General features: G+C 43.5%; 1 protein-coding gene across 2 annotated transcripts in view; it reads left to right on the top strand.

Moving 5' to 3' along the window:
- LOC106581831 (kalirin) overlaps positions 1 to 14,622 on the top strand; it is a 289,877-nt gene that overhangs the window by 94,825 nt on the left and 180,430 nt on the right. For both annotated transcript variants that reach the window (XM_014164228.2, XM_014164230.2), the window contains exons 2-3: positions 1,585 to 1,659; positions 3,872 to 3,986. In XM_014164228.2, the coding sequence (XP_014019703.1) occupies positions 1,585 to 1,659; positions 3,872 to 3,986 (190 nt within the window). The remainder of the gene's footprint in view (positions 1 to 1,584; positions 1,660 to 3,871; positions 3,987 to 14,622) is intronic.

Genomic DNA, 14,622 nt, shown 5'->3' with positions numbered 1-14,622 from the left:
AGGGCATACAAACACGGGCAATCAGAGAGGCTTTATGCTTTTTCGTCTGTTGATGTTCTACCACTGCCGTTCTTCCCCCGCTGCCAATTGAAAAAGAGGAATTACAAAGGGTGTAGTGAACCATTCTATCATCTTGATCTGAGCCTATAAATGGAAATTCTCTCATGTTGTCATTAAAATGGCATTTCCGTTTCTGGGAGAGCCATTGTACCTCCTCTGTCTGCTCATCTTCACTCTCCTTGTGTCACTCTTCTTACTCTCTTAACTTTTTCTACTCCTCCAATCTTTCTCCTCCTCTTTTCTTCACTCATCTTCCTTCTCTTTCTCTTTCCACCTCACTCTCCTCGCTTCACTCTTTTTAATCCCTTCATTTTTCAGTCTAACTCTCCCATCTTTAATAATAAATAGTACACTATTAGATAAAATACTTTTGGTTCACAGATTCCCATTGCTTGCCTCATTTTTGTATTTTATCTCAAAAACATTGTTTGGAATAATAAATTGTCAGGCTCTGTAATAAAATCTTTACCTTTCCTCCTTTATCTCCTTCACTCGTCTTCCTATCCAGTCTTTCTCCTCTCCTTCCTCTCCACTCTCTAACAGAAAACATTATGCTAATGTTATCCATGAAAATTTCAAAGTATATTTTCACACCACTTATTACAATGCCAAACCATTTAAATTGTAATCTACAAATAAATATTCCCATAATTAATTGTGCATTCATTTAATATAATCAATAGCCCGTCCACTGCATGTTTACATGTGAACTTTTTTTTACCTAGCTACCATGACAGTAGCTAGCTAACCTAGCTAGCTAACTTAGTCTACATAGCTAACTTTAGCTAGCGTAACCTATTTAAAACCTTATAAAGCAGATCATCTATCTATATAATAAATTGTGACATAACATCACTAGCTAGTATCACAAACAATTGTAACTTACCTGGCTTGAAAACACGTTTGTGGTGATGTTGTGGATTCACTTGACACTTGTTAGCTTCTGGCCAAGTTTTCCATATCATTTTTTTCTTAACTAGCGCGAGCAAGTAGTTAGTAGAAGAAGAGTGAATGAAGCTGCTATAGCGAGCAGCCCCCTGTTGGCCAAAACAAGCACAACGCGATTGAGACATCAACCGGTAGGCTCTGCTGCCCGGTCTTTCTTGCCATGTTAAATATTATGTCACTTTGCGGTCTGTTTTTAACGCACAGTCAAAAACGGGGACATTTCCGGGGACAGCTCCAGCCGGGGACAGGCCAGCAAAAATGAGGACTGTCCCCGGAAAACGGGGACGTCTGGTCACCCTAATATAGTCCTCCAGCAGAGAATGCTGTTAATCCTAATTCTCTGTTTTATCGTTGTTTATTCCTGTTCCAATTACATCATTGACTTCTAAAAACGTTGGAGCAAAAAAAGTTCTCAGGGTCGCGGAATAACTAAGAAGAACACCGAGCTAATCTTTGTGTTATCATCAGACTGTAATTATGTGTTGCATTTGTCCAGGAATGTAAATCTCTTAATGAGATTACAGAAGATGAAAGTTGATTATCTGAATCTTGTCCTGATCTGTCTCTCTTCTCCAGGGTCCTTCAGGAACGATGGGATTAAGGCCTCTGATGTCCTGCCTGTGCTGAAAGAGAAAGTGGCCTTTGTGTCAGGTGAGTGTGTGTCGCGTCCCAAATGGCACCCTATTCCCTAGTCCTATCGGTCCTGTTCCAAAGCAGTGCACCACATAGGTAATAGGGTGCCGTTTGGGTTGCAGCCTGTGATTGCTTCGTCTTGACTAATCCACTATGGGAAATCATTAAGATGTTTTCTGTTCTGGCTGTCAGTGTTCTTGGCAGACCTGTGCTGAGGAAATTCCCATGACAAGCATGATTAGTAGTACGTGACAAGCATGTTGACATTTTAACCATCGGCACAACAACTTTCACGTGCGGGAACTTCCTATTACACTATCATCTTCATTAGTGCACAGACCAATTATGTACCAAAGGCTTCTTACATTTATTCCGTTTTATGTTTTCCTGCCGTGCGTAATATGCGGTAGGCTATGTATTGTATAACGGCACAATCATAATTTTAATTCAGTTTGCATAGGCTCATAAGCACAATACTGTTTTGATGTGAATTGTGATTGCATTGGCATTGATGTCAGAGGGACAATGGAGCCCTGAGTACCAGGCCATTAGGACCTGATGGTACATAGCAAGTTGTGTACACATGTCCAGAGGGCATAAAAGGAGATAACCGTGACTCAACGGTCATGTGGAATTTTACTGCGGTCATGACTCATGACTGCCGATGTGGCGGTAATACAATGCAGCCAGCCGTGACTAAAAACTGTTTTTTACTCATCTCTCAATGAACAGGGTAACCAGGTAAAATGCTGGTAAAGACAGCTGGCAGGGAATTGGACCTGACTGGAGCGCTGTTGTAAAAACAAGCTGAAGGCATTGTAAAATAAATAAAATCTAATTTACAATGCCGCTGGCCAGAATCCCTCTTAGTACAATGCAGCCAGCCGTGTGACAAAAAAACTGTTTTTTACTCATCTCTCAATGAACAGGGTAACCAGGTAAAATGCTGGTAAAGACAGCTGGCAGGGAATTGGACCTGACTGGAGCGCTGTTGTAAAAACAAGCTGAAGGCATTGTAAAATAAATAAAATCTAATTTACAATGCTGCTGGCCAGAATCCCTCTTAGTACAATGCAGCCAGCCGTGTGACAAAAAAACTGTTTTTTACCCTTTGTTTAATAGTTTTTTACTCATCTCTCAATGAACAGGGTGACCAGGTAAAATGCTGCCAAAGAGAGCTGGCGGGGAACTGGACCTGACTGGAGCGCTGTTGTAAAAATAAGCTAAACGCCATGTAAAATAGAGAAAATCTCATTTAGTCTAATAAACATAAGGCTGTTAACTCAAGGCAGTCTTTGAGCTGTAGAGAATAGATATCTCATCTCTCCCTCTCTCTCTCGCTCGTTCCCCCTCTTTCTCGCTCTCTCTGTCTGTTGCTCTCCGTCTCTCTCTCTCCCCTGGGAGATGGGACTGCTCTGGCATGCATCTCACTGATGTATTTCTCCCCAAAATACATCAGAGGTTCCCCCAGCAGCAGAGTAATATTGTTGGCCTTATCTCTCTGACGAGGCCCAGTGTGTGGTGCGTACACACACACGCACACACGGGGAGGGGGGGGGGGGACCTTGAGCATGACAGACTGGTGGACATGTCAGAGAGTCGAGGGGAGGGAGAAGCACGGGGGAGCACCACCATCCGTGGGGGTTGGTGCTTCCAAAAAGTGTCAACAAAGATCTGTCACCACCAAAATCCTTTCTGGATAAGGCCCTCCATGCCCTCCCTCTGGGGCGCTGCTGCTGCTTTGCCTCCCTGCCTCCATGTCTGCCTTCCTGCTGCTGCTCACAAAGTCCCATGAGCACCGGGGGATAAACAAACGTGCACTGTACTTCAACATCAATCTGGTCATGCATCTCTCCACACATGGGATGTGTCCCAAATGGCACAATATTCCCTGTTATAGTGCACTACTTTTGACCATGGGCTCTGGACAAATGTAGTACATGGAATAAGGTGCCATTTTGGACAAATACCTACTAAGTAAGAGATATGAAGACAGAGCCTTTCTACTGTCATGTTGTATATCATGTCATCCTGTAAATGATCAACACAGGCACTTTGAGAGAATGCTGAGAAAATGGAGGGATGTTTTTGGGCCCCTGGTCAAGAGTAGTGCACTATATAGAGAATAGGGTGCCATTTGGGAGGAACCCTATGTGCACTTAAATCTCTATCCATCTCTGCCATAGGGCTTTCATAAATCAGGAGATTTCCGCTGTCTGTGTTCCTACAGGAGGTCGCGATAAGAGAGGTGGCCCCATACTGACCTTCCCTGCCAGAAGCAACCATGACAGAATAAAACACGAGGAACTGCGGCGGCTGGTGACATATCTCTCCACTGTGCCCAGGTAAGAACAGAGGATATGTGTCTGATTGAGGATCAGTTTAGCTTTTTAGATCACAATGAATAAGATTACATGGACTGGGGGGAGCTGATCCTAGATCAGCACACCTACTCTGAGACGCTTGATACATATGGGGGATACGGCCCCTGGACTATCTGCTAATGTAAACATGGCTTAATTTATGTGGCTAGCTGGAGGAACATGCTTTATACATGTACAGTGCCTTCAGAAAGTTTTCATAACCCTTGACTTATTCCACATTTTGTTGTTGTGTTACAGCCTGAATTCAAAATTGATTAAATACAAAAATATATACAGTACCAGTCAAAATGTCTACATGTCTACTCATTCAAGGATTTTTCTTTATTTTTACTATTTTCTACATTGTAGAATAATAGTGAAGACATCAAAACTATGAAATAACACATATGGAATCATGTAGTAACCAAAATAGTGTTAACCTCTTGACGTTCGCCTAGGATAGGGGGCGCCACAGCGCATTTTGAAAAATACGTGCCCATTTTAAACGGCCTACTACTCAAACTCAGAAGCTAGGATATGCATATAATTAATACTTGTGGATAGAAAACACCCTAAAGTTTCTAAAACTGTTTGAATGGTGTCTGTGAGTATAACAGAACTCATATGGCAGTCAAAACCCCGAGACAGATCGAAACAGGAAGTGGAATTCTGAATTGCAAACTCAACTTCATCACGTTGCCTATTAATCACACCGTGAGCTATGGTTCATTGAGCACTTCCTATTGCTTCCACTAGATGTCCCCAGTCTTTACAAAGTGGTTTGAGTCTCCTACTGTGAAAACTGAATGAATGAGACGCTGTTGAAATTGGTCACATGAGGAGGGCCATCACCATTATGACGCCCTGGCTTCCCTCCCCTTTCGAAACGTTTTGAAAGACAATGCAATCATCCTCCTTGAATCTTATTGGCTCTCTTGTTGAAAAACACTCTGAAGATTTATGTTATACAACGTTTGACATGTTTGAACGAACCTAAATGGGGAAAAAAATGCATTTTCTCGAAATGGCTGTCCCGCGGCCGACGGAGCATTTGGATCAGCCTTCAGACGCGCTAACAAGAACAAGCTCTTGGAACATAAAGGAGTCATTTTTTCGAACGAAAATACATTTGTTGTGGACCTGGGATTCCTGGAAGTGCTTTCTGATGAAGACAACCAAAGGTAAGGGATTATTGACAATAGTATACAAGACTAGATGTGATATGCGATTGTTCCAAGATGGCTAGCCTATTGCTATTGCTAGCCTATTGTTCTGAGTATCGCATCCCCTTTTATCGCAAAGTGTGATTACCCAGTAAAGGTATTTTTTAATCTGGCATTACAGGTGCTTTCAAGAGATATTCATCTATAAATCTTAGAATGACAATATTACATTTTAAAAATGTTTTCGAATAGTAATTTAGTAAATTGTAGCTCTGTTTCATCGGATGCATTTGAGGGAAAATAGTTAGTCAACGTTACGCACCGATGTAAAATGCTGTTTTTATATACAAATATGAACTTTATCGAACAAAAGAATGCATGTATTGTGTAACATGATGTCCTAGGTGTGTCATCTGATGAAGATTGTCAAAGGTTAGTGCTGCATTTAGCTGTTTTTTGGTTATTTGTGATGCATGTGGTTGGTCGGAAAATGGCTATGTGGCTACTTTTACGATATACTCCTCTAACATAATCTAATGTTTTGCTTTTGCTGTAAAGCCTTTTTGAAATCGGACAACGTGGTTCGATTCAGGAGAGGTGTATCTATAAAACGATATAATTTGAAAAAAAAAATTGAAAAAAATAAAATTATTACATTTTGTTATGCTCATGGCGATATGATTTTTCGCTGGATGTCCGTCCCGCATACGAGACGGAGGCCGCACAGGGGTTAAACAAATCAAAATAGATTTTAGATTCTTCAAAGTAGCCAGTCTTTACCTCTGACAACCCTTATTGGCTGCTTTTCCTTCAATCTGCGGTACAACTCATCCCAAACCATCTCAATTGTGTGATTGTGGAGGCCAGGTTATCTCATGCAGCACTCCATCACTTCTTGGTCAAATAGCCCTTACACAGCCTGGAGGTGGGAACCACACATGCAGCGATCATCCATGAGGGTAGGTAGCAACACATCTGCCACGCTGATCCTCAACCCTGCAGCTGCACAGGGGTGCATGTTCAGTCCCCTCCTGTACTTCCTGTTCACCCACGACTGCATGGCCAGGCACGACTCCAACACCATCATTAAGTTTGCAGATGACACAACAGTGGTAGGCCTGATCACCGACAACGACGAGACAGCCTATAGGAAGCAGGTCAGAGACCTGGCCGGGTGGTGCCAGAATAACAACCTATCCCTCAACGTAACCAAGACTAAGGAGATGATTGTGGACTACAGGAAAAGGAGGACTGAGCACGCCCCCATTCTCATCAATGGGGCTGTAGTGGAGCAGGTTGAGAGCTTCAAATTCCTTGGTGTCCACATCAACAACAAACTAGAATGGTCCAAACACACCACGACAGTCGTGAAGAGGGCATGACAAAGCCTATTCCCCCTCAGGAAATTAAAAAGATTTGGCATGGGTCCTGAGATCCTCAAAAGGTTCTACAGCTGCAACATCGAGAGTATCCTGACTGGTTGCATCACTGCCTGGTACAGCAATTGCTCGGCCTCTGACCGCAAGGCACTACAAAGGGTAGTGCGTACGGCCCAGTACATCATTGGGGCTAAGCTGCCTGCGATCCAGGACCTCTACACAAGGCAGTGTCAGAGGAAGGCCCTAAAAATTGTCAAAGACCCCAGCCACCCCAGTTATAGACTGTTCTCTCTACTACCGCATGGCAAGCGGTACCGGAGTGCCAAGTCTAGGACAAAAATGCTTCTCAACAGTTTTTACTCCCAAGCCATAAGACTCCTGAACAGGTAATCAAATGGCTACCCGGACTATTTGCATTGTGTGCCCCCCCCCAACCCCTCTTTTTACGCTGCTGCTACTCTCTTTATCTATACATTCATGTACATACTACCTCAATTAGGCCGACCAACCAGTGCTCCTGCACATTGGCTAACCGGGCTATCTGCATTATGTCCCGCCACCCACCAACCCCTCTTACGCTACTGTTACTCTCTGTTCATCATATATGCATAGTCACTTTAACCATATCTACATGTACATACTACCTCAATCAGCCTGACTAACCGATGTCGGTATGTGGCCTCGCTACTTTTATAGCCTCGCTACTGTATATAGCCTGTTTTTTGTCGTGTCTTTGGCTATGCCGGATTAAGTGATATGACATGCTATTCTATAAAATAATTTCTCTGTAATTAATATTACCTGATTAAGCTAAATTGCCATACATGTTTAATGTTTTTCGACCTGTCCCCAAATTAATATAATTGGTTCAGAGTTGGTTTTGATATTTTAACCTGCGTGTCATGATCGCGTTTGGTGTGCGGGTACAAAATACATTTCCCATCTCTCCCATCTCCTCATTGGTTTATAGACGCAGGTACCCACTTGTCATCTCCTCATTGGTTATACCCACGTGGGTAACTGAAAGACGAACGATGTCAGTGGCAGTAATGCACCTAATTTATGAAAGTTGCCAATTGCAGTATAAAGTCAAGAGAAGAAAAAGCCTAGGAGGAGGAGAGGTGACTAGAAACGATTCGGTTGACCGTTTTATGTGTGGATTAATTGGCAGAGTAGAGGACCTTGTGCATTTCAGGTAAAATAACAACTCAATGTTTATATCCCAGGACAAATTAGCTAGCAAAAGCAAGCTAGCTAAAAAGGACAAATTAGCTAGGAAGTGCAAGCTAGCTAGCTAAATTGCCATGAATTAATATAATTGATTCAGAGTTTATTTAGATATTTTAACCTGCGTGTCGTGATTGCGTTTGGTGTGGAGGGACAAAATACATTTATGCACAATGGTGCACGCGCGCAGCCGGTTTGGGTTCCGTGTTACACACAGACTTTAGGGTGTCTAGACATACAGCTTGAACTAACTCGTCATCTATAGATGCTCCGCATATAAACTAATATTAAATAACACTTAACTCTCACGTTAGGGGGTGAGTGTCGCTAAAACATGATAGGCTAAACAATGCTATATAAGCGATAACATCTCACCCATCATAAGTCCCAATTTCTGATCTTCTAATCAAAAAGACATAGGCAGGAAATTCAAACACATTCCTAGCCTGTATTTGTCCATTTAGCCGGTTGACACAGCCATTCTGTATCCTCAGCCAGGGAGCTTCCTTGACAAGAACAGATCGGCCTCTTTTTGGGTTGTCTAATGTACGTGTTGATCCCTCAACTATCACCTTAAACCGGGCTGGGAAGAGGAATCCATATCGGATGTTGGCCGCCCTGCATTTCTTGCGTAACTCATCATACTCTTTCCGTTGGTTCCTCACCTCCAAAGTAATATCTGGGTAGAAAGACACCCTGGCTCCGTTGTAGTTAAGGGGGAACTTTTGACGAGCCAGCTTGAGGATGAGATCCCTGGTCTGGGGATAGTGCAACCGTACAATGAATGGCCTTGGTTGCGCGCCCGCTTCGTGCGCCCGCTTCGTGATCTGCGTGCGCGGTCGATCAGGATGGCTATTTTGAAGTGTTCACTCCCCAGCAATGCCGGTATCAGCTCCGAGACAAATTCAGTGGGTTTCCCTTTCTCAGTGTCCTCCTGGATCCCAAATATTCAGATGTTCTGGCGTCTTGAATGCGACTCGAGCATTTCCAAATCGGGCTTTCAAGGTTTTGTTGTAATTTTTGAACTTTGTGCACTGTTTCTCTATGTCCTGTGTAAGGTATAATTATTTTTATACATCGGCACATATCAATATGTACTATTGTTTTGTTAAGCTACATGCTTGTGTGATTATGTCCTAAGGGACTGTGTATGTGATTAACTGCTGGGCTGTGGCTAAATAGGGGGTAAAACTGTTGAGGCATGCAGAAGGCTGTTTCTCAAACTAGAGTCACATAAGAAACCACTTGATACTGAAATACAATAACGGGCTCAGAGTGTACAGGAAGTGCGTCACGAGGCTGGAACCAGCCTGCACGCCAGCGATAGGATGAGTAAGTTTAAACCATGCTCATCCTCCCTCTGACAGTTCCCGCTCACTGCTGGCCTATCTCTGTCAGAGTATATAAGGAAGAACAAAGGATGGGTCGATCAGTTCTCTGTATACCCTGCGAGGTGGTGCAGTGAGCCTGTATATACGAACATCATATTTTCCATTTGTACTATCATTCTATTTACTTAAAGAAGAATTAAATAATCATTGCAAAACTAACGCAACCCAACACCTGTAGCCTGACCTTGTGATCAACTGTCGTCTGCTGAACCTTATGCGCCCTGCCCTTAGTTGCCTTCACAGTATCAGTCAAAGTCCCAATACTCTTTGAGATATCAGCCAATCTTGTGTCCACCTTCTTGCTTAGTGAGTTTATGGCAGTAGGTCACTTTGAGTAGGTTCTGTGGAGAACTCTTGGGAGTTAGCATCTTCAGCTAACTCCTCGTGGGTCGGCGATGTTGAAATTGGTTCCTTGTTTAGCGCCCCCCTTTTTTGGTGCTTTTTCCCTTTGTCATATTGCCAGACAATGTTTGAAGTTATAGGTTGTGGGAGGTTAAGATAAATATTAATTTGTTTCAAAATTGAGCAGAGCTCTAGCAAAGCTCATCTACTCCATAGCACGCTCTCTAGCGCCCCCCCAAGTCTCTTCTTATTGGTGTCCTTTAGTAGTGGTTTCTTTGCAGCAATTCGACCATGAAGGCCTGATTCACGCAGTCTTCTCTGAGCAGTTGATGTTAAGATGTGTCTGTTACTTGAACTCTTAAGCATTTATTTGGGCTGCAATTTCTGAGGCTGGTAACTCTAATGAACTTATCCTCTGCAGCAGAGGTAAATCTGGGTCTTCCTTTCCTGGGCAGTCCTCATGAAAGCCAGTTTCATCATTGCTCTTTATGGTTTTTGCGACTGAAATTTTCCAGTTTGAATGACCTTCATGTCTTAAAGTAATGATGGACTGTAATTTCTCTTTGCTTTTTTAAGCTGTTCTTGCCATGATGTGGGCTTGGTCTTTTAGGGCTATCTTCTGTAACCCTCCCCCCCCCACCTTGTCATACCACAACTGATTGGCTCAAACATATTAAGAAGGAAAGAAATTCCACAAATGGCTTAACAAGGCACACCTGTTAATTGAAATGCATTCCAGGTGACTACCTCATGAAGCTGGTTGAGAGAATGCCAAGAGTGTGCAAAACTGCCATCAAGGCAAAGGGTGGCTACTTTGAATAATCTAAAATCTATTTTAATTTGTTAAACACTTTGTTACTACATGATTACATATGTTATTTCATAATTTTGATGTCTTCACTATTATTCTACAATGTAGAAAATAGTAAAAATAAAGAAACTATTGAATGAGTAGGTGTATCCAAACTTTTGACTGGTACTGTGTGTGTGTGTGTGTGTGTGTGTGTATGTGTGTGTGTGTGTGTTAGGGTGCTGTCAGCCATTGATCAGGCCTGGCAGTGGGCCCTATGAAGTCAGCTTCAAAGCCTCTCTGTGTAGCTCTGAACAAAGACCTGCTTAATGAGAGTCTAAATGGCCAGCCAGCCCGGTTGGCCGGCCCGGAGAGCCCCCTCCGACTCCCCTCTAAATGACCCGCCACTATCACCAACACATGTCGAGCATTGAAAAGGATACCCCAAATGGCACTCTATTCCCTATATAGTGGACTTTTTTAAACATAGACTTATGGGACCTGGTCAAAAGTAGTGCACTATGTAGGGAATTGGGTGCCATTTGAGACTTAGCCAGGAGAGGAGTATTAGAGTGGGGAGCGGGGGATGGCCACATGGCACACTTCTAGAGCAGTGCTGTCAACCGTTAAGAAATGAGAGCTTCTCTCCTGATTCAAATCAAGAGCACTTCTGTGGTTTTGAGTTTCTCTCTCTCTCTCTCTCTCTCGGAGTAGCTTTACATCTCTCCGTCATATCCACAGGAGGTGTTGGAGTGAGCTGGGTTTTTCCTTCGGTTCCCTTAAAAAGAAAAGGTGCAGTATCAGGCGAAGCCATGGCGTTCCTTTTAAAGACACCGAAGTCCTTAAAAAGTTAAGGGTGGCTCGCACACGAAATTAGACAAAATTATAGAAATGATTTGTTTGATTTTGAATGTATTTTATTTTGCTTTTCAGTATTATGGTTTCATAATGAGTAGTGTGACTATGAACGTCAAGAGATGTATTGATAGGGTAGCTCCAGATCACGATATCCCAGTGATTGTTGCTGGTCATCAGTGATATTGATCCCCCACCCCGTCCGTACCCCAGGCATTTATTGGAATTCCCTCTCTGCATCCAGGACATTGTTATATCCCCACTATTTATAACTCTTGGATATGCATTCGCTAAGCTATTTGCTGTGATATTTTAGCAACAGTCTCAGTTTGTTTTGAGCTCTTTGGAATTAGCTGTGCTCGCATGGGTCAGTGAAACTACAAACTGAGACGATGATGTCATTGCCTAATCACTTCAACATGTTCCTTCAATTAAAAGTGAAATAGCAAGTCGATGGCTTGCATCCCAAATGGCACCCTATTCCCTTTATAGTGCACTACTTTTGATCAGGGGCCATTTAGGACACATCCCAAGTCGATGAATGCTGCTTATCACTGAAAATCAGTGTGGCAAAGCTAAAGGTCACAGGCTACATATCCATTGACTTTTCAGCCTATGTGAAAATTAGTGTTTTCATGTAGCACCTCATTTATTCAACACAAAGGAGAAAGTCATCAAAGCAGTAGCGCTTGCCTTTCCTACTGGTATGACGGTGTCAGGGCTGTTTTCTGTTGTTCTTGGACCAGGGAACCATTGAGAAGAGAAAATTGCAGAAAATAAAAGGGGTCTAATAGGGATGCTGTTGTTGTGGGAATTGCACGGTGCAGGTACAGATTTATTGGATGCATCTCAATTGGCACCCTATTCCCTGCATAGTGCACTACAGTAGATATGACCAGAGTAACCTCATCCGCTAGGTCTAGGGCAGTGGTCACCAATCAGTCGATCGCAATCTAGTGGGCGATCTCCAAAGTATGCCTAGTTGATGACCAAACATTTCTGTAACGAAAAAGTAATGTGTTCCTATTTTTTTCTTCATTTCGTGCTGTTTGCAAGAGGTGTACTTGGCCCAGCTAGCATATAACGTTCTGAGAACCATATGTTTCCTTGAGCTTGGTGAGAGCATGGTTGTCCTATGGTTATTTTGTATACAACCTTCCCCACACGTTTATGGGTGTATGGGTGCAGGATAGTTGCTTGGCTTTGGGACATTCTCAGCACATTAAAAAACTTGACAGGAACATTCTTTTCTTGGTATTTCATTACTTTAACAGAACATTTTGGTAATGCTATATTAATGTTCTCCAACTGGTTTGACATTAGGAATGTTCTCAAAGTTCAGAGAACGTTAAGAAACAATGTTCTTCAGTGGGAATTTCAGAACGTTTTCGACAAATTTCCTCATGATTATATACTGCTCAAAAAAATAAAGGGAACACTTAAACAACACATCCTAGATCTGAATGAAAGAAATAATCTTATTAAATACTTTTTTCTTTACATAGTTGAATGTGCTGACAAAAATCACACAAAAATAATCAATGGAAATCCAATTTATCAACCCATGGAGGTCTGGATTTGGAGTCAGACTCAAAATTAAAGTGGAAAACCACACTACAGGCTGATCCAACTTTGATGTAATGTCCATAAAACAAGTCAAAATGAGGCTCAGTAGTGTGTGTGGCCTCCACGTGCCTGTATGACCTCCCAACAACGCCTGGGCATGCTCCTGATGAGGTGGGGGATGGTCTCCTGAGGGATCTCCTCCCAGACCTGGACTAAAGCATCCGCCAACTCCTGGACAGTCTGTGGTGCAACGTGGCATTGGTGGATGGAGTGAGACATGATGTCCCAGATGTGCTCAATTGGATTCAGGTCTGGGGAACGGGCGGGCCAGTCCATAGCATCAATGCCTTCCTCTTGCAGGAACTGCTGACACACTCCAGCCACATGAGGTCTAGCATTGTCTTGCATTAGGAGGAACCCAGGGCCAACCGCACCAGCATATGGTCTCACAAGGGGTCTGAGGATCTCATCTCGGTACCTAATGGCAGTCAGGCTACCTCTGGTGAGCACATGGCGGCCCCCCAAAGAAATGCCACCCCACACCATGACTGACCCACCGCCAAACCGGTCATGCTGGAGGATGTTGCAGGCAGCAGAACGTTCTCCACGGCGTCTCCAGACTCTGTCACATGTGCTCAGTGTGAACCTACTTTCATCTGTGAAGAGCACAGGGCGCCAGTTGCGAATTTGCCAATCTTGGTGTTCTCTGGCAAATGCCAAACGTCCTGCACCGTGTTGGGCTGTAAGCACAACCCCCACCTGTGGACGTCGGGCCCTCATACCACCCTCATGGAGTCTGTTTCTGACCGTTTGAGCAGACATGTACATTTGTGGCCTGCTGGAGGTCATTTTGCAGGGCTCTGGCAGTGCTTCTCCTGCTCCTCCTTGCACAAAGGCGGAGGTAGCGGTCCTGCTGCTGGGTTGTTGCCCTCCTACGGCCTCCTCCACGTCTCCTGATGTACTGGCCTGTCTCCTGGTAGCGCCTCCATGCTCTGGACACTACGCTGACAGACACAGCAAACCTTCTTGCCACAGCTCGCATTGATGTGCCATCCTGGATGAGCTGCACTACCTGAGCCACTTGTGTGGGTTGTAGACTCGGTCTTATGCTACCACTAGAGTGAAAGCACCGCCAGCATTCAAAAGTGACCAAAACATCAGCCAGGAAGCATAGGAACTGAGAAGTGGTCTGTGGTCCCCACCTGCAGAACCACTCCTTTATTGGGGGTGTCTTGCTAATTGCCTATAATTTCCACCTGTTGTCTATTCCATTTGCACAACAGCATGTGGAATTTATTGTCAATCAGTGTTGCTTCCTAAGTGGACAGTTTGATTTCACAGAAGTGTGATTGACTTGGAGATACATTGTGTTGTTTAAGTGTTCCCTTTATTTTTTTGAGCAGTGTATTTAACCTTTTCACATGTGTTATGATCATTCTACAGTGGTCCCTGTAGCGTACGATCAAACTGGTGTGATTAGAACGCTTATTTAGAACATCCAGTTTCGAATGACGCAACAATCAGCATTTGAGCTGGCCACACTGTTTTTTCAGAAACATTTTGCACAAACAGCATAACACAATTATCCAAACCGGAAAAATGAAGGCTACATTTGTCCAAGCGCTAACTGAGGAAAGATTGACTTTAACGAGTGCGCTGAGAGTAGGGAAGCAAGTTCAGGGAGTGAGTGTTTTAATAAATGAAAGAAACAATGAACACAAAACACAAACAACGCACCGATATGAAAATAGAGTCAATAACACCTGAGGAAAGAACCAAGGGGAGAGACAGATATAGGGAGATAATCAAGGAGGTGATGGAGTCCAGGTGAGTGTCATGAGGCGCAGGTGCGCGAGACGATGGTGACAGGTGTGTGGGATAATCAGCAGCCTGATGACCCAGAGG

Source organism: Salmo salar, chromosome ssa21 (genome assembly GCF_905237065.1).
Source record: "Salmo salar chromosome ssa21, Ssal_v3.1, whole genome shotgun sequence".
NCBI lineage: Eukaryota > Metazoa > Chordata > Actinopteri > Salmoniformes > Salmonidae > Salmo > Salmo salar.
The sequence above is the reverse complement of the archived record's forward strand: the minus strand, read 5'-3'. Positions and strand labels throughout refer to the sequence as shown.